We start from the raw sequence: 24,730 nt of genomic DNA, 5'->3' as shown, positions 1-24,730 counted from the left end.
CTAACCTACACATCCCTGAACACTATGGGGTAATTTAGCATGGCCAATTCACCCTAACCTTCACATCCCTGAACACGATGTGTAATTTAGCATGGCCAATTCACCCTAACTGACACATCCCTGAACACTATGGGTAATTTAGCATGGTCAATTCACCCTAACCTACACACCCCTGAACACTATGGGTAATTTAGCATGACCAATTCACCCTAACCTACACATCCCTGAACACTATGGGGTAATTTAGCATGGCCAATTCACCCTAACCTGCACATCCCTGAACACTATGGAGTAATTTGGCATGGCCAATTCACCCTAACCTAAACATCCCTGAACACTATAGGTAATTTAGCATGGCCAATTCACCCTAACCTTCACATCCCTGAACACTATGGGCAATTTAGCATGGCCAATTCACCCTAACCTACACATCCCTGAACACTATGGGTAATTTAGCATGGCCAATTCACCCTAACCTTCACATCCCTGAACACTATGGGTAATTTAGCATGGCCAATTCACCCGGACCTACACATCCCTGAACACTAAGGGTAATTTAGCCTGGCCAATTCACCCTAACCTACACATCCCTGAACACTATGGGTAATTTAGCATGGCCAATTCACCCTAACCTACACATCCCTGAACACTATGGGGTAATTTAGCATGACCATTTCACCCTAACCTACACATCCCTGAACACTATGGGTAATTTAGCATGGCCAATTCACCCAAACCTACACATCCCTGAACACTATGGGTAATTTAGCATGGCCAATTCACCCTAACCTACACATCCCTGAACACTATGGGTAATTTAGCATGGCCAATTCACCCTAACCTTCACATCCCTGAACACTATGGGTAATTTAGCGTGGCCAATTCACCCTAACCTACACATCCCTGAACACTATGGGTAATTTAGCATGGCCAATTCACCCTAACCTTCACATCCCTGAACACTATGGGTAATTTAGCATGGCCAATTCACCCTAACCTACACATCCCTGAACACTATGGGTAATTTAGCATGGCCAATTCACCCTAACCTAAACATCCCTGAACACTATGGGGTAATTTAGCATGGCCAATTCACCCTAACCTGCACATCCCTGAACACTATGGGGTAATTTAGCATGGCCAATTCACCCTAACCTTCACATCCCTGAACACTATGGGTAATTTAGCATGGCCAATTCACCCTAACCTACACATGCCTGAACACTATGGGGTAATTTAGCATGGCCAATTCACCCTAACCTTCACATCCCTGAACACTATGGGTAATTTAGCATGGCCAATTCACCCTAACCTTCACATCTCTGAACACTATGGGTAATTTAGCATGGCCAATTCACCCTAACCTACACATCTTTGGATCGTGAGGGGAAACCCACACAGATAGTCACCCGAGGCTGGAAATGAACCCAGGTCCCTGGTGCTGTGAGGCAGCAGTGCTAACCACTGAGCTATCGTGCCGCCCTATCCTCATAACATTAGTGCTGAAGTAACAGAAATGAAGTGTTGAAATAGCAGAGGGAAGTACTGAATGAGATCTGAAGAATTGCCAGCATGCCACCCTTACACTGTTCCAGATCAAAGCTTGAGTTACTGGGTCCAGTTCCTGCTCAGCGAGAGACAAAGAAAATCTTTAATTCCCAGGCACTGTTGTGAAAGGTCAGAGGCTGGTTGCAGGTCACAGGATTGAGTGCTGAGGAGAGGCTGGAGGAACTTGTATTGGAAAGGGATAGAGAGTTTAATAATGATGTTAGAGGATTGTTAACTAAAGTCACAGCAGGGAAAAGTAACACAGTAAAATTAAACATGTCATCTGTATCAGTACACAAAGCATTTCAAACAAGGTTAACGGAACGGATACAAGTAAATGGATATAATTATTGGGATGTGATTTGTTAGCACCAAAATTGGAAATAATGCTTTTTTCTATTCACTCACAGGACAAGGGTATCTATTGCCCTTGAGAATGTGGTGGCGAGTTGGAAAAACAGACTTTAATTTAACCCATTCAGAGATGCTGTCACACACCCCTTGAGAAACTGACCTTTAGAAACAGACAAATGGAACATCAGAATAATAAAGGGTGAAGATAATGGGGAGCTGGGTCTTAGCCCAGGAAATTGGCACGTAGAACATGGAAGGAACTGTGAAACAGTTAAAGGTGGCTCAGTGCCAGGGACCCGGGTTCAATTCCAGCCTCGGGCGACTGTGTGGAGTTTGCACGTTCTCCCCGTGTCTGCGTGGGTTTCCTCCGGGTGCTCCGGTTTCCCCCCACAGTCCAAAGATGTGCAGCTCGGGTGGATTGGCCATGCTAAATTGCTCAGAGTGTTCAGGGATGAGTAGGTTAGGCATGTTAGTACGGGGTAATTGAATTGAATTGCACTGAATTTACTGTCACGTGTACCGAGGCACAGTGAAAAGCTTTTGTCTTGCGAGCAAGTCAGGCAGATCAGAGTTAAGTAGCGTCGATAAGTAAATAATAGGTAAACAGCGGCAAAAAACAAAAACACAGGTACAGGCGAATGTTACGAGTTTGAGAGTCCATTCAGTAGGAGAATGGGTCAGGATGGGATACTGTTCGGAGGGTCGGTGTGGACTTGTTGGGCCGAAGGGCCTGTTTCCACACTGTAGGAATTCGATGGGAAAAGAGTATTGGAAATGTTATTTTTAGGGGCCTCCTAACAGTGATCAGAATGTTGGGCAGAGTATCAGGAAGTGAGTGGAGGATTAACACAGGGAATTTTAACCCTCATTTCAACTGTGCAATCCAAATTGGCAAAGTCAGCTTGGAGGACAAGGTCATGGAATGTATTGAAGACAATTACCTCGAATTGAGGGAACAGGCTATGTTAGATTCAACCTTTTATAGTGAGACAGAGTCAATTCATAAGGGCTCTCTGTTAGTGGTTATAACATAATGGAATTTCATGTAAAGTTTCAGACTGATGTGTGATTATATTTAAAACTATCGTCTTTTAAACAATTATGGAGTTTGTAAGAGGTCAATTAGTGAGGTAGGTTAGGGAGTTAGATTAAAAGGTGGTGGCAAGTGGGACTAGATTGGGTTGGGATATCTGGTTGGCATGGACGGGTTGGACCAAATATGACACTTGACAGTCATTCAATGAAATAATTCATAGTTCTCCATAAATATCAAAACTTGCCTTGAGGAATAAAACGATTCCTGGAAAATTGAAACAAATGTGTCTCATGACAGAAGTTAAGGAGAGTGTTAGATTGACAGACAAAGCTTACAATGTTGCCAAGAAAGGTAGAAAATCTGACTATTAGAAGGGTTCTGAAAATAATTAACAGATGACAAGTAACGTGATCAAAAGGGAAAAGACAGAATGAGAGTATAATGGCAAGAAATATAAAATCAGATTCTAAAATCTTTCACCAGTATGTAAGGAAAGTAAAAGTTGGTGTATTAGAGGTCTTCTACTAGGTGACCTTGTAAAGGGGAATAAGTATAAATTAAAAACACTTTGTATCTGTCTTTAAGTTAAAAGATGCACAAATCACATCAGAAGCTGTGTGTATGGCAATCCCTCAGAATGAGTCTTTTAACCGGGGAGGCTGTGAGGCTGCAGCTCGTCTCTTTAACTCAGAAATTCTCCCATTCTTATCAAAGTCAGAGAGCACAGAAACAGACCTTTCAGTCCAACCATAATCCCAAAGTAAACTAGTCCCAGCTGCCTGCTCCTGGCCCAAATCCCTCCAAACCTCATTTGCTCACGGACAATCAACCCGTTTAGCCAAACTATCGCACACCATTCCCAAGTCAGAGACTGTTCCAGCACACAGCAGCTCCATCAGAAATGTCTGGAACTCAGGGCTGCAGAAGGGTGAGCACCGGGAAGTAATTGTTCTGAAGAAACCAGCAGGGTACAAGTTACCACATCTCCCTGGACCTGACGCATGTTTATATTAGGTTTCTGTGGGGAGAGTGAGCACATTAATTCTCACTGTTAGGAATGAGGGCTAACAAGGGCTGAGAATGAGAGGCAGGTCGAACAGATGTCAGTTTGAGGGGGTCAGTGTGGGGGGGGGGGGTCAGTGAGGGTCCTGAGGGTCAGTGAGTGCGGGTCGGTGAGAGTGAGTGAGGGTCAGTGAGAGTGAGTGAGGATAGGTGAGAGTGAGGGAGGGTCGGCGAGGGGGGGTCAGTGTGGGGGGGGGTCAGTGTGAGGTGGGACAGTGTGAGGGGGGACAGTGTGAGGGGGGGGGACAGTGAGGGTCAGTGAGAGTGAGTGGGGGTAAGGGAGGGTGAGGGAGAGGGAGGGCGGGTGAGGGAGAGGGAGGGAGAGGGAGGGTAGGTGAGTGAGTGAGGGTGAGTGAGGATAGGTGAGAGTGAGTGGGGATGAGTGATGGTGAGTGAAGGTAGGTGACAGTGAGTGAGGGTCAGTGAGGGTAGGTGAGGGTCAGTGAGGGTAGATGAGGGTGTGAGGGTGAATGAGGGTCAGTGAGGGTAAGTGGGGGTCAGTGAGGGTGAGTGGGGGTCAGTGGGGGTGAGTGAGAGTGTCGTGGGTGAGTGAGGGAGAGTGTGAGGGGAGTTGAGGGTGAGTGTGAGGGTTGTTGAGGGTAAGTGTGAGAGTAGTTGAGGGTGAGTGTAAGGGTGAGAGTGAGTGAGGGTAGTTGAGGGTAAGTGAGGGCGAGTGTAAGGGTGAGTGAGGGTGAGAGTGAGGGTGAGAGTGAGGGTGAGAGTGAGGGTGAGAGTGAGGGTGAGAGTGAGGGTGAGAGTGAGGGTAGTTGAGGGTGAGTGAGGGTAGCTGAGGGTGAGAGTGAAGGTGAGTGAGGGTGTGAGGGTAGTTAAGGATGAGTGTGAGGGTGAGTGAGGTTGAGGGTGAGTGAGGGTAGTTGAGAGTGAGTGTGAGGGTAGTTGAGGGTGAGTGAGGGAGAGTGTGAGGGAGAGTGTGAGGGTGAGTGTGAGGTTAGGTAAGGGTGAGTGTGAGGTTGAGAGTGAGTGAGGGTAGTTGAGGGAGAGTGGGGGAGAGTGTGAGGGAGTGTAAGAGTGTGAGGGTAGTTGAGGGAGAGTGAGGGTGAGTAAGAGCGTAGTTGAGGGTGAGTGAGGGTAGTTGAGGGTGTGAGGGCGAGTGTGAGGGTGAGGGTAGTTGAGAGTGAGTGTGTGGGTGAGTGAGGGTAGTTGAGGGTGTGTGAGGGTGAGTGAGGGTAGTTAGGGTGAGTGAGGGTAGTTAGGGTGAGTGAGAGGGTGAGTGAGAGGGTGAGTGTGATGGTAGATGAGGGTGAGTGAGGGTGAGTGAGGGTAGTTGAGGGTGTGTGAGGGTATTTGAGGTTGAGTGTGAGGGTATTTGAGGGTGAGTGTGAGGTTGAGGGTGAGTGAGGGTGGTTGAGGGTGAGTGTGAGGTTGAGGGTGAGTGTGAGGGTGGTTGAGGTTGAGTGTGAGGGTGAGGGTAGTTGAGGGTGAGTGTGAGGTTGAGAAGGAGTGTGAGGGTAGTTGAGGGTGAGTGTGAGGTTGAGGGTGAGTGTGTGGGTAGTTGAGGGTGAGGTTGAGAAGGAGTGTGAGGGTAGTTGAGGGTGAGTGTGAGGTTGAGGGTGAGTGTGAGGGTAGTTGAGGGTGAGGGTGAGTGAGGGCGGTTGAGGGCGAGTGTGAGGGTCCTATCTGCAGGAGGCAGGTTGAGGGTGAGTGTGAGGGTGAGGGTCCTACCTGCAGGAGGGAGGTTGAGGGTGAGTGTGAGGGTCCTACCTGCAGGAGGGAGGTTGAGGGTGAGTGTGAGGGTCCTACCTGCAGGAGGGAGGTTGAGGGTGAGTGTGAGGGTCCTACCTGCAGGAGGGAAGTTGAGGGTGAGTGTGAGGGTCCTACCTGCAGGAGGGAGGTTGAGGGTGAGTGTGAGGGTCCTACCTGCAGGAGGGAGGTTGAGGGTGAGTGTGAGGGTCCTACCTGCAGGAGGGAGGTTGAGGGTGAGTGTGAGGGTCCTACCTGCAGGAGGGAGGTTGAGGGTGAGGGTCCTACCTGCAGGAGGGAGGTTGAGGGTGAGTGTGAGGGTGAGGGTCCTACCTGCAGGAGGGAGGTTGAGGGTGAGTGTGAGGGTCCTACCTGCAGGAGGGAGGTTGAGGGTGAGTGTGAGGGTCCTACCTGCAGGAGGGAGGTTGAGGGTGAGTGTGAGGGTGAGGGTCCTACCTGCAGGAGGGAGGTTGAGGGTGAGTGTGAGGGTCCTACCTGCAGGAGGGAGGTTGAGGGTGAGTGTGAGGGTGAGGGTCCTACCTGCAGGAGGGAGGTTGAGGGTGAGTGTGAGGGTCCTACCTGCAGGAGGGAGGTTGAGGGTGAGGGTAGTTGAAGGTGAGGGTGAGTGTGTGAGAGTGTGAGGGTGAGTGTGAGGGTGGTTGAGGGTGAGTGTGAGGGTCCTACCTGCAGGAGGGAGGTTGAGGGTGAGTGTGAGGGTCCTACCTGCAGGAGGGAGGTTGAGGGTGAGTGTGAGGGTCCTACCTGCAGGAGGGAGGTTGAGGGTGAGGGTGAGTGTGAGGGTGGTTGAGGGTGAGGGTGAGTGTGAGGGTGAGTGTGAGGGTCCTACCTGCAGGAGGGAGGTTGAGGTTGAGGGTGAGTGTGAGGGTCCTACCTGCAGGAGGGAGGTTGAGGGTGAGGGTGAGTGTGAGGGTCCTACCTGCAGGAGGGAGGTTGAGGGTGAGGGTGAGTGTGAGGGTGGTTGAGGGTGAGGGTGAGGGTGAGTGTGAGGGTGAGTGTGAGTGAGGGTCCTACCTGCAGGAGGGAGGTTGAGGGTGAGGGTGGTTGAGGTTGAGTGTGAGGGTAGTTGAAGGTGAGGGTGAGTGTGTGAGAGTGTGAGGGTGAGTGTGAGGGTGGTTGAGGGTGAGTGTGAGGGTGGTTGAGGGTGAGTGTGAGGGAGGTTGAGGGTCCTACCTGCAGGAGGGAGGTTGAGGGTGAGGGTGGTTGAGGTTGAGTGTGAGGGTAGTTGAAGGTGAGGGTGAGTGTGTGAGAGTGTGAGGGTGAGTGTGAGGGTGGTTGAGGGTGAGTGTGAGGGAGGTTGAGGGTCCTACCTGCAGGAGGGAGGTTGAGGGTGAGTGTGAGGATCCTACCTGCAGGAGGGAGGTTGAGGGTGAGTGTGAGTGTGAGGGTGAGTGTGAGGGAGGTTGAGGGTGAGTGTGAGGGTCCTACCTGCAGGAGGGAGGTTGAGGGTGAGTGTGAGTGTGAGGGTGAGTGTGAGGGAGGTTGAGGGTGAGTGTGAGGGAGGTTGAGGGTGAGTGTGAGGGTCCTACCTGCAGGAGGGAGGTTGAGGTTGAGGGTGAGTGTGAGGGTCCTACCTGCAGGAGGGAGGTTGAGGGTGAGTGTGAGGGTCCTACCTGCAGGAGGGAGGTTGAGGGTGAGTGTGAGGGTCCTACCTGCAGGAGGGAGGTTGAGGGTGAGTGTGAGGGTCCTACCTGCAGGAGGGAGGTTGAGGGTGAGTGTGAGGGTCCTACCTGCAGGAGGGAGGTTGAGGGTGAGTGTGAGGGTCCTACCTGCAGGAGGGAGGTTGAGGGTGAGTGTGAGGGTCCTACCTGCAGGAGGGAGGTTGAGGGTTGAGGGTGAGTGTGAGGGTCCTACCTGCAGGAGGGAGGTTGAGGGTGAGTGTGAGGGTCCTACCTGCAGGAGGGAGGTTGAGGGTTGAGGGTGAGTGTGAGGGTCCTACCTGCAGGAGGGAGGTTGAGGGTGAGTGTGAGGGTCCTACCTGCAGGAGGGAGGTTGAGGGTTGAGGGTGAGTGTGAGGGAGGTTGAGGGTGAGTGTGAGGGTCCTACCTGCAGGAGGGAGGTTGAGGGTGAGTGTGAGTGAGGGTCCTACCTGCAGGAGGAGGTTGAGGGTGAGTGTGAGGGTCCTACCTGCAGGAGGGAGGTTGAGGGTGAGTGTGAGGGTCCTACCTGCAGGAGGGAGGTTGAGGGTTGAGGGTGAGTGTGAGGGAGGTTGAGGGTGAGTGTGAGTGTGAGGGAGGTTGAGGGTGAGTGTGAGTGTGAGGGTGAGTGTGAGGGTCCTACCTGCAGGAGGGAGGTTGAGGGTTGAGGGTGAGTGTGAGGGTCCTACCTGCAGGAGGGAGGTTGAGGGTGAGTGTGAGGGTCCTACCTGCAGGAGGGAGGTTGAGGGTGAGTGTGAGGGTCCTACCTGCAGGAGGGAGGTTGAGGGTGAGGGTGAGGGTGGTTGAGGGTGAGGGTGAGGGTGAGGGTGAGTGTGAGGGTGAGTGTGAGGGAGGTTGAGGGTGAGTGTGAGGGTCCTACCTGCAGGAGGGAGGTTGCTCTCCCGAACTCCCGGAGTTGGAGCAGCTCCCGGACGGCGACCCCGAGCTCCTGCCCGTGTCCGTGCGGTGTCGCCGGGCTCCCGGAGCCTGGACAGCCGCCCTCCATCCTCCAGGGGAGGGACAGGGGGGTCAGGGAAGGGCCGGAGGGCCTCCAGGGGAGGGGAAGCCTGGGCTCCGGCCTGGGGAGGGGGAGGCTTCAATCCAAACCGGGCAGGAGCCTGCACCTTCCCAGCGCCTTCACCATCTCCCCCCACCCCCCTCCCCTTGGAAAGGGGGGGAGGCAGAGACCCCACCCCACCCAAAACTCTCCAGAGGCCTGGGCCAACCTCAGCCTGACCCTGGGTCACCCAGACCAACCCCCCCACTCAGACCAACCCCCCCCCCCCCCCCACCCCCACTCAGACCACCCCCCCCTCCCAGAGCAAACTCCCCCCCACTCAGACCAACCCTCCCCCACTCAGACCAACCCCCCCACCCAGAGCAAACTCCCCCCACTCTGACCAACCTCCCCCACCCAGAGCAAACTCCCCCCACTCTGACCAACCTCCCCCACCCAGAGCAAACTTCCCCTACTCTGACCAACCTCCCCCACCCAGAGCAAACTCCCCCCACTCAGACCAACTTCCCCACTCAGAGCAAACTCCCCCACCCACAGCAACCCTCCCCCACTCAGACCACCCCCCCCACCCAGAGCAAACCTCCCCCACTCAGACCACCCCCCCCCACCCAGAGCAAACCTCCCCACTCAGACCACCCCCCCCACCCAGAGCAAACCTCCCCACTCAGACCACCCCCCCCACCCAGAGCAAACCTCCCCACTCAGACCACCCCCCCCATCCAGAGCAAACCTCCCCCACTCAGACCACCCCCCCCACCCAGAGTAAACCTTCCCCACTCAGACCACCCCCCCCACCCAGAGCAAACCCCCCTACTCAGACAAACCTCCCCCACCCAGAGCAAACTCCCCCCTACTCAGACAAACCTCCCCCACCCAGAGCAAACTCCCCCCTACTCAGACAAACCTCCCCCACCCAGAGCAAACTCCCCCCTACTCAGACAAACCTCCCCCAACCAGAGCAAACCCCCCTACTCAGACAAACCTCCCCCACCCAGAGCAAACTCCCCCCTACTCAGACAAACCTCCCCCACCCAGAGCAAACTCCCCCCTACTCAGACAAACCTCCCCCACCCAGAGCAAACTCCCCCCTACTCAGACAAACCTCCCCCACCCAGAGCAAACTCCCCCCTACTCAGACAAACCTCCCCCACCCAGAGCAAACTCCCCCCACTCAGACAAACTTCCCCCACCCAGAGCAAACTCCCCCCTACTCAGACAAACCTCCCCCACCCAGAGCAAACTCCCCCCACTCAGACAAACCTCCCCCACCCAGAGCAAACTCCCCCCACTCAGACAAACCTCCCCCACCCAGAGCAAACTCCCCCTACTCAGACAAACCTCCCCCACCCAGAGCAAACTCCCCCCACTCAGACAAACCTCCCCATTCAGAGCAAACTCCCTACCCAGAGCAAACACCCCCCCACTCAGACCAACCCCACCCTACTCAAGGTGAAAAAAAAATCCTTCCTGATTTGGCAGCTGCAGCAAAGCAGAGACAGTTATCGACAGCACCGACCTCAATCCTTGCTTTAAAACAACCAGCAACTCAACCAGGGTCGTCCAACAGAAATCATTGATACACCATTTTAAACACAACAACTAATTTCAGTATCTTACTGCTGATGTAGTCAGCCTTTGGGAGTGTTTGATGGCACAGTACAGAGAGAAATCTTTTCCGTATAGTCACAGAGGTCTACAGCACAGGAAAAGGTCATTTGGCCCATACATCAGTGCTGGTCAAAAACCACCACCTAACTATTGTAATGGACTTTGCACCGTGGCCTTGTATGTCTTGGCATTGCAAGTGCGCATCGAAATACCTCTGAAATATTATGAGGGTTCCTGTCTTTATCACCCTTACAGTGAGTTCCAGAGTCGAGAGTGTGGTGCTGGAAAAGCACAGCCGGTCAGGCAGCATCTGAGGAGCAGGAGAGTTGGCGTTTTGAGCATAAGCCCTTCATCAGGAATGCTCCTACTCCTCAGATGCAGCCTGACCGCCCGTTTCAGCACCGCACACTCGACTCTGATCTTCAGAATCTGCCGTCCCCACTTTCTCCTCGTGAGTTCCAGATTCCCATCACCCTGTGAGTGAAAAGACTTCTCCACGTCTCCTCTGAACCTCTTACCCCTTACTCTAAACCAATGCCCCTTGGTCACGGATCCCTCCACCAAAGGTTTCTTCCTGTCTACCATATCCATTCCCCTTATAATTTTTCTCTCTCAATCTCCTCTGCTCGAAGGAAAACAATCCCAGTCTGACCAATCTCTCTCCATCACTGAAACTCTCCAGCCCAGAGCAACATCCTGGTAAAGCTCCCTCTGCATTCCCTCCTGTGCTATCACATCCCTCTGATAATGTGGACTCCAGAACATCACACAGTACTCCAGCTGTGGCCTGAGACATGTGTTATACAGTTCACAGGATCACTTCCCTGCTCTTAAACTCTGTACCTCGGCTAATAAAGATAAGTGTCCCATATGCGACTTCTTAACCACTTTATCTCCCAGTCCTGATACCTTAAGAGATCAGTGTACATGCGCACCAAGGTCCCTGTGGTCTATGGTGCTTTCCAGGATTAGATCATCCATCATATATTCCCTTGCCTTGTCTGTCTCTAAAAGTTGCTCTGTGCCTGCAATGGGAATATTTGATATCTGATTGTAGAAGGGCCGTTATAATATAACAAGGGATGTAACAATCTGGTGCTGTATCTGATCTGAGAGTGTTTACTGGGACTGAACCTGTCCTGGAAACATGACGACAGAATGTAGAGGATTCGGGTCTTATACTGTATTAAACCCCATGTTGTACCCATCCAGGGAGTGTTTGATGGGGACATTGTAGAGGGAGCTTTACTTTGTATTAAACCCCATGTTGTACCCATCCAGGGGATGTTTGATGGGGACAGTGTAGAGGGAGCTTTACTCTTTATCTAACCCTGCGCTGTACATTTCCAGGGAGTGTTTATTGGGGACAGTGTCGAGGGAGCTTTATTCTGTACTAAACCCCATGTTGAACCTATCAGGGAGTGTTTGATGGGGAAAGTGTAGAGAAAGCTTTACTCTGTATCTGACTCCCAACACTGAGAAAGCTTGGTTGAACTGTGTATAGGACATCATTTTCTAACACCATACTTACCTGAGCTGGCAATGTATGATGGGAAAGTGTTGAGGACACGGTAGCCTCCAGCTAAACCAAACCCCTGGCATATTTGAAGGGACATATTAGCGGCAGCTTTACTCTGCATCTTGTCTTGTACCCTGTAATGCTGTTGCTGCCAGGCAATATTTAACAGGACAGTGCAGAATGTGAGCCTCTATCTCATGGGTGAGGTACCTGGGTGTATTTAGTGGGGTAGTACAAAGACAACTTTACCTTTATACTATAATGCTGAGCTTGTTCTAGGATGTTTGAGGGAGAGGAAAGTGCACCTGAGATTAGTATCTTAAACTTAAATAAGAGGAAAGATGAGGACAGGAGAATAGTACCAGATTGGAGTGAGGATAGGTCATGAGAGAATATAAAAAACAGATAGTGAGTGTTTCAACAGATATTTTAAAGAGAAAACAGTGAACACAATGACTATTGGTTATAAAGATGTTGATTACAAAGATTTACAAGGATGTTGCCAGGGTTGGAGGGTTTGTGCTGTAAGGAGAGGCTGAACAGGCTGGGGCTGTTTTCCCTGGAGCGTCGGAGGCTGAGGGGTGACCTTATAGAGGTTTACAAAATTATGAGGGGAATGGATAGGGTAAATAGGCAAAGTATTTTTCCCAAGGTAGGGGAGTCCAGAACTAGAGGGCATAGGTTTAGGGTGAGAGGGGAAAGATATAAAAGGGACCTAAGGGGCAACGTTTTCACGCAGAGGGTGGTATGTGTATGGAATGAGCTGCCAGAGGAAGTGGTGGAGGCTGGTACAATTACAACATTTAAAAGGCATCTGGATGGGTATATGAATAGGAAGGGTTTGGAGGGATATGGGCCGGGTGCTGACAAATGGGACTAGATTAGGTTAGGATATCGGGTCGGCATGGACGGGTTGGACCGAAGGGTCTGTTTCCATGTTGTATGATTATACATAGAAAGTGAGTCTGGGGAATGAGAAATGAAAAGAAGATAGGAGACAAATTAGGGTGGCACAGTGGTTAGCACTGCCGCCTCATAGCACCAGGGTCCCAGGTTCAATTCCAGCCTCGGGCGACTGGCTGCGTGGGTTTGCTCCGGTTTCCTCCCAAAATCACAAAGATGTGCAGGTCAGGTGAATTGGCCATGCTAAATTGCCCATAGTGTTAGTGTTAGGAGGGAAATGGTTTTGGGTGGGTTACTCTTCAGAGAGTTGGTGTGGACTGGTTGGGCCAAAGGGCCTGTTTCCACACTGTAAGGAATCTAATCTAATCAAGTATTTCACACTAGTATTCACTATAGTGGATGCGACTGCCCAGAAATAGCTGCAGATCCAGAAATAGAGGTGAGGGAGGAACACAAGAGGATTACAATTATCGATGAAGTGATTCTTAGCAACTTGTTGGAGTTCTGTGTGTTCGGCAAGTGCCCAGCTCATGAGGGACTTCATTCTAGGGTCTTAACAAGGCGAGCTCCTGAGAGAATTGACCTGCCTAATTTATCAATATCCTGAGGTTATAAGTAACCAGAAATTGAAAGAGATTATATGACAAATATAAGTGCAGTGGTTACAAATATAGCTCAGAAACTAGAAATACTGCAGTGAGTAACTCACCTCCTGACTCCTCAAAGCCTGTCCACCATCTACAAGGCACAAGTCCCGAGTGTGGTGCAATACTCCCCACTTGCCGAGCTGGGGGCTGCTCCAACAACACTCAAGAGATTTCACACCATCCAGGACAAACCAGCTCCTTGATTGACACCACAACCTCAAGCATCCACTCCCTCCACCACCGACGCTCAGTAGCAGCAGTGTGTACTGTCTACAAGATGCATTTCAGACATTCACCAAAGATCCTCAGACAGCACCTTCCAAACCAACTTCCAACTAGAAGGACAAGGCCAGCAGGTACATGGGAACACCATCACCTGCAAGTTCCCATCCGAGTCACTCACCATCCTGCCTTGGAAATCTATCTCTGTTCCTTCACTGTCACTGGGTCCAAATCCCAGAATTCCCTCCCCAAGGGCATTGTGGGACATCCTTCAGCACATGGACTGCAGTGGTTCAGGAAGGCAGCTCAGCACCAGCTTCTCAAGGGCAACTAGGGATGGACAATGAATGCTGATCTAATCAGCGATGCCCACGTCCCCGCAGAAAAAAGAATGCAAAAATCTCTAGATTTGGATGAGGTCACATTAGAGTGGATGGGCATAAATGGGTCTTTTTCAGATTAGTGAGACCTACTGAGCGCTGTGCTCCAGGTCAGGGGACCCCAACCCCTCATAATTAATATGAAGGACTTAGATGTTGGGATCAAAGGTATTTAACAACATTCTTCCGATAGGAGGGAAACCAGAATTGAACATAGTATTCCAACAGTGGCCTAACCAATGTCCTGTACAGCCGCAACATGACCTCCCAACTCCTGTACTCAATGCTCTGACCAATAAAGGCAAGCATACCAAACGCCTTTTCACTATCCTTTCTTCTTGTGACTCCACTTTCAAGGAACTATGAGGTATCTTTGTTCAGCAACATTCCCCAGGACCTTCCCATTAAGTATATAAGTCCTGACCTGATTTGCTTTTCCAAAATGCAGCACCTCACATTTATCTAAATCCACCACTCCTCAGCCCACTGGCCCATCTGATCAAGATCCCATTGCACTCTGAGGTAACCTTCTTCGCTGTCCACTACACCTCCAATTTTGGTGTTGTCTCCTAACCAAACCTCCTATGTTCACATGCAAATCATGTATATAAATTGACTGAGACAGAGAGGATCCTGTGGGTCTTGGCAGGGTGGATATGGAAAGGAAGTCTTATTTCGGTGAACTCGGGTAGCATGTTGGGAGACTGAGACCACAGCGTGGGGAGACGACGGGCTATAGAAGGACTGTAACATTTATCTTCTAACTTTATTTCTTTATCTTCCTAATTATACCACAAAGAACTGAAATGTAGAACTTTTAGTTTTTCTCTTTATTTCTCTATTTTGTACCTAACCTATTTTCGCAGCTAAGATTTGTGCTTTGTACCTAAGATGGTACCTAGTGTGGCAGTAACATTGTACACATTTCACTGTATTCCTGTAGACAATGACGACACAAAGATCAAAGCCAAAGGCTCTGCAATCTCCTCCCTGGCTTCCCAGAGAATCCCAGGATAAATCCCATCCGGCCCAGGGGACTTATCTATTTTCACCCTTTCCAGAATTGCTAACCCCTCCTCCTTATGAACCTCAATCCTGTCTGGTCTAGTAGCCTGGATCTCAGTATTCTCCTTGATAACATTGGCTTTTTCCAGTGTGAATGAAAAATATTTAGCGCTTCCCCTATCTCCTCTGACTCCACGCACAGCTTCCCACTACTGTCCTTGATTGGCCCTAATCTTTCTTGAGCCATTCCTTTATTCCTGATATACCTATAGAAAGGGTTTTCCTTGATCCTATCTGCTAACGACTTCTCATGTCCCCTCCTGGCTCTCCTTAACTCTCTCTTTAGGTCCTTCCTGGCTAACCTGTATCTCTCAAGCGCTCTAACTGAGCCTTCACATTTCATCCTAACAGAAGCCTCCTTCTTCCTCTTGACAAGAGATTCAACTTCTTTAATAAACCACGGTTCCCTCACTCAACAACTTCCTCCCTGCCTGACAGGTACATACGTATCAAGGACATGCAGTAGCTGTTCCTTGAACAAGCTCCACATTTCAGTTGTGCCTTTCCCCTGCAGTTTCCTTCCCCTTCCTATGCATCCTAAATCTCGCCTAATCGCATCCTAATTGCCTTTGCCCCAGCTATAGCTCTTGCCATGCGGTATATACCCATCCCTTTCCATCGCGAAAGTAAACGTAACCGAATTATGGTCACTATCACCAAAGTGCTCACCTAATTCCAAATTTAACACCTGGCCGGGGACATTACCCAGTACCAAATCCAATGTGGCCTCGCCCCTTGTTGGCTTGTCTACATACTGTGTCAGGAAACCATCCTGCACACACTGGTCAAAAGCTGACCCATCTAAAGTACAACTATAGTATTCCCAGTCAATATTTGGAAAGTTAAAGTCCCCCATAACAACTAACCTACTGAGAATCATCTTTGCTATCCTTTCCTCTACATCTCTGGAACTATTTGCAGGCCTATAGAAAACTCCCAAGAGGGTGACCTCTCCTTTCCTGTTTCTAACCTCAGCCCAAAATACCTCAGTAGACAAGTCCCCAAACAGAGTCATAGAGATGTATAGCATGGAAACAGACCCTTCGGTCCAACCCGTCCATGCCGACCAGATATCCCAACCCAATCTAGTCCCACCTGCCAGCACCCGGCCCATATCCCTCCAAACCCTTCCTATTCATATACCCATCCAAATGCCTCTTAAATGTTGCAATTGTATCAGACTCCACCACATCCTCTGGCAGCTCATTCCATACACGTACCACCCTCTGCGTGAAAAAGTTGCCCCTTAGGTCTCTTTTATATCTTTCCTCTCTCACCCTAAATCTATGCCCTCTAGTTCTGGACTCCCCGAGCCCAGGGAAAAGACTTTGTCTATTTATCCTATCCATGCCCCTCATAATTTTGTAAACCTCTATAAGGTCACCCCTCAGCCTCCGGCACTCCAGGGAAAACAGCCCCAGCCTGTTCAGCCTCTCCCTATAGCTCAAATCCTCCAACCCTGGAAACGTCCTTGTAAATCTTTTTTTCACAACATCCTTCCAATAGGAAGGAGACCAGAATTGCAGACAATATTCCAAAAGCGGCCTAACCAATGTCCTGTACAGCCGCAACATGATCTCCCAACTCCTGTACTCAATGCACTGTGTCTGTCTGTGCATGTGTGTGCTTGCACGTGTGTGTGTGTGTGTCTGAGAGTGTGTGCATGTGCACGTTCTGTTCCTGTATCTTCTGGTTTTATGGAGATTGACAGTGTACTTGTTAGATTTGCAAAATCTTTTGTGGTCATTCAATTGTTCAACTCAATTGTTCGAGATAGAATTGCAAAAATTAGACAAATGAAGTTTTGTTTTTTTTTGTTTTTCTTTTATTCGCAAATATAAAATTTTGAAGATCAAGCTCAGGATGTGTCCTTGGTGTCTGCTTCTCTTTAGATCCATCGGTGAAGTGCACTGATAAGGTCAGGACCACTCTGAGTGGAGGCAATGGCCTAATTCATACTGATCAACAGCTAAGCAGTCACTCACTAAGCGGGCACTCTGGTGCTCACAGCTCAGTTACTGCCTCGGCAAGAGAAATCAACAGGATTGCATCATCTTTACAACCTTCCATAATCTCTGGGTACAGGGATTGCAATGAGATACTCTGCCATTTCATGTGGAAAACATGATGAATAAATATTGAGCCAGGTCTACCCCTGACACTTGGGCATTATCCACTTACTGACGACACGGTCTCTACAGAACAATGTATCCAAGATGCATGAAGTGAGCCCTGTGGCAGTGATGGGGTCTACCACTGTCAAGGGGCTCTGCGCAAGGTTGGACTGATGTCATACACTCAGGACCAGGCCATGGATACCAGTGCATGGTTTCTGTGCCTTGCTTACCTGTTCACGTAACCCCGATGACCGAGGAATGCAGACAAACATCGGGCAAATTATATAAACAGACTGAAACTCGAGTGTTCATTTTTAGGGCCCGTTTAATCAAAGTGATTGAGATTCAATTAACCTCATCTCTGGATCCTCCCTTCCTCTCCCGCGGCAGAATCCTCAGAGGATTCTTGTCCTTCCTGAAGCCAATTCCAAACTAATGACGAATACACGCCCCCAGGGTTAGGTGTGCTTAAAAGGGGAGGCCAAAACAGTGGGAAATACAAACAAAACACTCAGAGGAGACGGTGAAGGAAAGAGCTTGTGATTCTGGTCGGCAGTGTGTACAAGTGCCTGAAGGGGTCACGTTCTGGAGCTGCGTCACAATTCAGAGGGTGGTCACTGTCTATAGTCCTCATGGTCAGCACTGTGCCGTTCAACACCAACCCCAGACAAGTTTATACAAGACCACCTTTGGCCAAGTTCCCATTTCCAAATCCCATTGGAACATCCGCCTTCCCATGATGCATTGTGCCATTGCTTCAGTTTTCTTGCAAACGGAAACTATTCCACATACAACAGCTTCAACAAACACTCGATTCAGAGTGCCAAGTGTGTCATTATCCAAGCACGACCTCTCAGCACAGTCAACTGCAAAAGGCAGTGCAGGGAGCTGTTGTTTTGATGAGCTTCTGCAACCAAGCTTGGAAATGAGGCCAGAGCAAAGCAAGCAGGCCGGGTCGTTTTGAGAGAGCAGTTTGTTCACCCAGAGATTTGTGGGATAGTGGAGGAGTCGCAGCTCCTTCCTCTCGGAAGTTCTCCAACGATTCCTTTCAAAGCTGTCGCTGCTTTTCACTGGTTGCTGAATGTATTCCAATGGGCGATGGGTAAGTGGAAGTGGTGCCACAGCTGGATATCCCAGAATTCCCGGGCATTCCCAGCTGGCGTATTCCGGCTCTCCCCTTCTCAGGGTGCACTGGAGTGCATCTTCTCCAGGCAGCTCTCCCAGAAGCTGACCAGACGGTTGTCCTTGTTGGAGCAGAAGTCGCTAAAGTCCTTGAGCAGCCGGTCGGCGAATTTCTCATCGCCAGTGGCACTGGATCGCCAGGTTTTGGTGAGCATGGTGTTGTAGGCCCAGTTGTAGCCGATTCTCTCCTCACCGAAGAGGCTCTGGGTGCTGGAGCTGGTGGAGTTCCTTCGCCGTCTCTGTTGGCCGCTTGGGAACTTGCGTTTTGAGTACGGCAACTGAAGGAAGACTGTACCTGGGACAAGCAGAGAAACCTAGTGAGAAGGCATCAACAGGCTGGCTGTGCAGACCGCGACATCGCCACGCCAGGGAGAAATTATTGCCTATACCTTCACCCTGACACAGTGAACAAATCTCTACTACAGTTTTCTTTGGGAATTTGTCACATTATGAGCCCTCAAGCACTGCCCCCATTTTCTCTCAAACAGCAGAGGTGAGTCATGGAAACAGACTCTTCGGTCCAATCTCCTGAAGAAGGGCTAATGCCCGAAACGTCGATTCTCCTGTTCCCTAGACGCTGCCTGACCTGCTGCGCTTTTCCAGTAACACATTTCCATCTCTGATCTCCAGCATCTGCAGACCTCACTTTCTCCTGTAATAATTTCAGCAATACGTCAGGGACAGTGGGGTCAATGCTCTCAGCTGGAGACAAAGAAAGGAGAATATAACTGGGAGGAAAAACAAACAGAGGATTAAGAAAAAAAAAAGTTACTTTTGATGGAATAAAGCTCTTCAATTCTGAAAATACCCAAATGGAGAACAGTAAATACTGAGATGATGCAGCTTGTGTATGTGAGTGACAGGAGGAGAGCCTCTAGACGGGCAAGAAAGCAGACTGTGATGGAATTTGATTTGAGGTGGGATTTGTTCTGTCCTTGCTCTCTTGAACAGAGGGTGGGAAAATGGTGCTTTCGACGTCTGCTCCACGCAAAGCAAAACAACAGCTTTGCGGTTTTTAAAAAAATTAGACCAAAGAAGCGCGAGTGGGTGGAGTCAGGCTCTCTCAGAGCCAGGGCTTTAGTTTTGCTTTCAGTGGTGAAGTTGGGGTTTTTGGAGTTGAAGCTGCTAGATACAGCTGTCTCGCTCTGCTGTTGCAAAAAGCTTGAGCTCTCTCTCTGCTGCTAGATTTATTCTGTCAGTGTTCCTTCTCCTGGACTGGAGACAGCAAGTGAAGGAAAACTGTTTTGCTGAATTTGCCTGTGCCAAGACTGTGTTTATGGGATGCTGCTCTATTGGAACAGTTGATAAGCAGCAGTTAAATGATATGTTATTTTGTTAAGTGTCCCGATAGAGGTAAAGTTATGCGAACTCTTCTTTTTTGTTTGCTTGTATTTTAACTGTGGTGTAAGAATAAAGTGGGCTTTGCTTGAAGCCTAGTAGCTTGACCAATCGAATCACATCTGGAACACAGCTCCTTACTCTTGCCTTTAAATAAATGATACACCATAAGATACAGGAGCAGAAATTAGGTCATTCAGCCCATCGAGCTTGCTCCACCATTCAATCATGGGTGCTAAGTTTTTCAACCTCATTCTCCTCCTTTCTCCCCGTAACCCTTGATCCCCTTGACAATCAAGAACCTATCTATCTTAGTCTTAACTATATTCAATGACCTGACCCCCACAGCCCTCTGTGGCAATGAATTCCATATATTCACCACTCTCGGGCTGAAGATGTTTCTCCTTATCTCAATTGTCCTTTACTCTCAGGCTGTACCCTCAGGTCCTAGTCTCTCCTAGTCAATGGAAACATCTTCCCAACATCCACTCTGTCCAGGCCATTCAGTATTCTGTATGTTGCAATTAGATTCCCCCCCCCCCCCCCCCCCCCCCCCCCCGCCTCCCATCCATCGAGTATAAACCCAGAGTCCTCAAACATTCCTCATATCTTAAGCTTTTCGTTCCTAGGACCATTCTCATGAACCTCCTCTGAACACACTCCAGGGCCAACACACCCTTACTGAGATATGGGGCCCAAAGCTGTGCACAATATTCCAAATGTGGACCAGAGCTTTATAGAGCCTCAGAGGTACATCCCTGCTTTTATATTCAAGTCCTCTCAAAATAAATGCCATCATTGCATTTGCCTTCCTAACTACTGGCTCAACCTGCAAGTTTCCCTTGAGAGAACTTTGGGCTACAACTCCCAAGTCTCTTTGCACTTCAGACTTCTGAATCTTCTCCCCATTTAGAAAATAATCCATGTGTCTATTCTTCCTACCAAAGTGCATGACCTCACCCTTTCCCACATTGTACTCTATCTTCCACTTCTTTGCCCACTCTCCTTACCTGTCCAAATCCTTCTGCAGCCTCCCCGCCTCCTCAATGTTACCTGCCCCTCCACCGATCTTTTGTATCATCTGCAAACTCAGCCAGAGTGGCCTCGGTTCCTTCATCTCGAGTCCAGGCTACTTCCTTGATATGTTTTGTGGGGGGTTTGGTCTGATCCATAATAATATTCCCTGGTGAACTGGACCCTTACATAGGAGAAAGTGAGGTCTGCAGATGCTGGAGATCAGAGCCGAAAATGTGTTGCTGGAAAAGCGCAGCAGGTCAGGCAGCATCCAGGGAACAGGAGAATCGACGTTTCGGGCATAAGCCCTTCTTCAGGAATGAGGAAAGTTTGTCCAGCAGGCTAAGATAAAAGGTAGGGAGGAGGGATTTGGGGGAGGGGCATCGGAAATGTGATAGGTGGAAAGAGGTCAAGGTGAGGGTGATAGGTCAGACTGGGGTGGGGGCGGAGAGGTCGGGAAGAAGATTGCAGGTTAGGAAGGCGGTGCTGAATTCGATGGATTTGACTGAGACAGGGTGGGGGGAGGGGAAATGAGGAAACTGGTGAAATCCGAGTTCATCCCTTGTGGTTGGAGGGTTCCTAGGCGGAAGACGAGGCGCTCTTCCTCCAACCGTCGTGTTGTTGTGGTCTGGCGATGGAGGAGTCCAAAGACCTGCATATCCTTGGTGGAGTGGGAGGGGGAATTGAAATGTTGAGCCACAGGGTGGTTGGGTTGGTTGGTCCGGGCGTCCCAGAGGTGTTCTCTGAAACGCTCCGCAAGTAGCCGGCCTGTCTCCCCAATATAGAGGAGGCCACATCGGGTGCAGAGGATGCTCTAGATGATGTGTGTGGAGGTGCAGGTGAATCTGTGGCGGATATGGAAGTTTCCTTTGGGGCCTTGGAGGGAGGTGACCAGGACAGAACTCCACTGGTCCTCACCTACCACCCCACCAATCTCCATGTACAACGCATCATCCGCCGTCATTTCCGCCACCTCCAAACGGACCCCACCACCAAGGATATATTTCCCTTCCCTCCCCTATCAGCATTCCGTAAAGACCACTCCCTCCGTGACTCCCTCGTCAGATCCACACCCCCCACCAACCCAACCTCCACTCCTGGCACCTTCCCCTGCAACCGCAGGAGGTGCAAGACTTGCGCCCACACCTCCCTCCAAGGCCCCAAAGGAAACTTCCATATCCACCACAGATTCACCTGCACCTCCACACACATCATCTATTGCATCCTCTGCACCCGATGTGGCCTCCTCTATATTGGGGAGACAGGCCGGCTACTTGCGGAGCGTTTCAGAGAACACCTCTGGGACACCCGGACCAACCAACCTAACCACCCTGTGGCTCAACATTTCAATTCCCCCTCCCACTCCACCAAGGATATGCAGGTCTTTGGACTCCTCCATCGTCAGACCACAACAAAATGACGGTTGGAGGAAGAACGCCTCGTCTTCCGCCTAGGAACCCTCCAACCACAAGGGTTGAACTCGGATTTCACCAGTTTCCTCATTTCCCCTCCCCCCACCCTGTCTCAGTCAAATCCATCGAATTCAGCACCGCCTTCCTAACCTGCAATCTTCTTCCCGACCTCTCCGCCCCCACCCCAGTCTGACCTATCACCCTCACCTTGACCTCTTTCCACCTATCACATTTCCGACACCCTTCCCCCAAGTCCCTCCTCCCTACCTTTTATCTTAGCCTGCTGGACAAACTTTCCTCATTCCTGAAGAAGGGCTTATGTCCGAAACGTCGATTCTCCTGTTCCTTGGATGCTGCCTGACCTGCTGCGCTTTTCCAGCAACACATTTTCAGCTCTGGACCCTTACATAGTCACCCTGAGAGCCATGTGAAGATACCGAGCTTGGATCCCCCACAGCTGCGACTCACCTGTGACATGAATATACTGTGGCTTGTTCTCTGCAGGGAAGTTAAAGGCTGAGGCAGTGTACTTGTCTTGGACAAAACCAAACCTGTGGCAGAGAGAGAAGTTTTAAAACAAAGGTAAATCCAAGCAGAAATCCTGGTCATTTTGGCAGCCAGACTATTCCAATGTACAGAGACACAGAACACAGAAACAGACCTTTTGGTCCAACTCGTCCATGCCGACCAGATATCCTAACCTAATCTAATCCGATTTGCCAGCGCTTGGCCCATATCCCTCTAAACCCTTCCTATTCATATACCCATCCAGATGCCTTTTAAATGCTGTAATTGTACCAGCCTCCACCACTTCCTCTGGCAGCTCATTCCATACACACACCACCCTCTGTGTGAAAAAGTTACCCTTTAGTTATACATGGATTTTAGTAAGGCATTTGATAAGGTTCCCCATGGTAGGCTTATGCGGCAAAGTCAGGAGGCATGGGATAGAGGGACGTTTGGCCAATTGGATAGAAAACTGGCTAACTGGTCGAAGTCAGAGAGTGGTGGTAGATGGTAAATATTCAGCCTGGAGCCCGGTTACAAGTGGAGTTCCGCAGGGATCAGTTCTGGGTCCTCTGCTGTTTGTAATTTTTATTAATGACTTGGAAGAGGGAGTTGAAGGGTGGGTCAGTAAATTTGCAGATGATACGAAGATTGGTGGAGTTGTGGATAGTGAGGAGGGCTGTTGTCGGCTGCAAAGGGACTTAGATATGATGCAGAGCTGGGCTGAGGAGTGGCAGATGGAGTTCAACCCTGCCAAGTGTGAGGTTGTCCATTTTGGAAAGACAAATAAGAATGCGGAATACAGGGTTAACGGTAGGGTTCTTAGTAAGGTGGAGGAGCAGAGGGATCTTGGGGTCTATGTTCATAGATCTTTGAAAGTTGCCACTCAGGTGGATAGAGCTTGTAAGAAGGCCTATGGTGTATTAGCGTTCATTAGCAGAGGGATTGAATTCAAGAGTCGTGGAGTGATGTTACAACTGTACAGGACTTTGGTTAGGCCACATTTGGAGTATTATGTGCAGTTCTGGTCGCCTCACTTTAGGAAAGATGTGGAAGTTTTGGAGAGGGTGCAGAGGAGATTTACCAGGATGTTGCCTGGAATGGAGAATAGGTCGTACAAGGATAGGTTGAGAGTGCTAGGCCTTTTCTCGTTGGAACGGCGAAGGATGAGGGGTGACTTGATAGAGGTTTATAAGATGATCAGAGGAATAGATAGAGTAGACAGTCAGAAGCCTTTTCCCCGGGTACAACAGAGTGTTACAAGGGGACATAAATTTAAGGTGAAGGGTGGAAGGTGTTACAAGGGGACATAAATTTAAGGTGAAGGGTGGAAGGTATAGGGGAGATGTCAGGGGTGGGTTCTTTATCCAGAGAGTGGTGGGGGCATGGAATGCGCTGCCTGTGGGAGTGGTAGAGTCAGAATCTTTGGTGACCTTTAAGCGGCAATTGGATAGGTACATGGATGGGTGCTTAAGCTAGGGCAAATGTTCGGCACAACATCGTGGGCCGAAGGGCCTGTTCTGTGCTGTATTGTTCTATGTTCTTAGGTCCCTTTTATATCTTTCCCCTCTCACCCTAAACCTATGCCCTTTAGTTCTGGACTCCCCTACCCCAGGGAAAAGACTTTGCCTATTTTTTTTTAGATTAGATTACATTACAGTGTGGAAACAGGCCCTTCGGCCCAACAAGTCCACACCGACCCGCCGAAGCGTAACCCACCCATGCCCGTACATTTACCCCTTACCTAACACTACGGGCAATTTAGTATGGCCAATTCACCTGACCCTGCACATCTTTGGACTGTGGGAGGAAACCGGAGCACCCGGAGGAAACCCACGCAGACACGGGGAGAATGTGCAAACTCCACACAGTCAGTCGCCTGAGGCGGGAATTGAACCCGGGTCTCTGGCGCTGTGAGGCAGCAGTGCTAACCACTGTGCCACCCACCTATTTATCCTATCCATGCCCCTCATAATTTTATAAACCACTATAAGGTCACCCCTCAGCCTCCGACGCTCCAGGGAAAACAGCCCCAGCCTGTTTAGCCTCTCCCTGTAGCTCAAATCCTCCAACCCTGGCAACATCCTTGTAAATCTTTTCTGAACCCTTTCAAGTTTCACAACATCTTTCCGATAGGAAGGAGACCAGAATTGAGTGCAATATCCCAAAAGTGGCCTAACCAATGTCCTGTACTCAAGACTCTGACCAATAAAGGAAAGCATACCAAACGCCTTCTTCAATATCCTATCTACCTGCGACTCCACTTTCAAGGAGCTATGAACCTGCACTCCAAGGTCTCTTTGTTCAGGAATAGTCTCTAGGACGCGACTATGAAGTGTATAAGTGCTGCCCTGATTTGCCTTTCCAAAATGCAACACCTCCTATTTATCTAAATTAAACCCCATCTACCACTCCACAGCCCATCTGATCAAGGTCCTGTTA

At 49.9% G+C, this 24,730-nt stretch overlaps 2 protein-coding genes across 2 annotated transcripts in view; both read right to left on the bottom strand.

The window, feature by feature from the left end:
- Window positions 1-8,456, bottom strand: part of LOC122562859 (uncharacterized) — a 78,369-nt gene extending 69,913 nt beyond the window's left edge. Inside the window, exon 1 of the mRNA XM_088000334.1 lies at window positions 8,237-8,456. Coding sequence (XP_087856460.1) covers window positions 8,237-8,362 — 126 coding nt within the window. The 5' untranslated portion in view covers window positions 8,363-8,456. The remainder of the gene's footprint in view (window positions 1-8,236) is intronic.
- Window positions 8,457-16,530: 8,074 nt separating this feature from the next.
- The window catches only part of depdc5 (DEP domain containing 5, GATOR1 subcomplex subunit), a 257,419-nt gene continuing 249,219 nt past the window's right edge, over window positions 16,531-24,730 (bottom strand). Inside the window, exons 35-36 of the mRNA XM_088000284.1 lie at window positions 22,250-22,332; window positions 16,531-18,312 (exon numbers count right to left, since the gene is read on the bottom strand). Coding sequence (XP_087856410.1) covers window positions 18,017-18,312; window positions 22,250-22,332 — 379 coding nt within the window. The 3' untranslated portion in view covers window positions 16,531-18,016. The remainder of the gene's footprint in view (window positions 18,313-22,249; window positions 22,333-24,730) is intronic.

This window comes from Chiloscyllium plagiosum, unplaced genomic scaffold (assembly GCF_037043375.1).
Source record: "Chiloscyllium plagiosum isolate Xiang-an unplaced genomic scaffold, Cpla_swu_hap1 HiC_scaffold_24, whole genome shotgun sequence".
Classification (NCBI taxonomy): domain Eukaryota; kingdom Metazoa; phylum Chordata; class Chondrichthyes; order Orectolobiformes; family Hemiscylliidae; genus Chiloscyllium; species Chiloscyllium plagiosum.
Note: the sequence above shows the minus strand (reverse complement) of the source record. Positions and strands in the feature narration are given on the sequence as shown.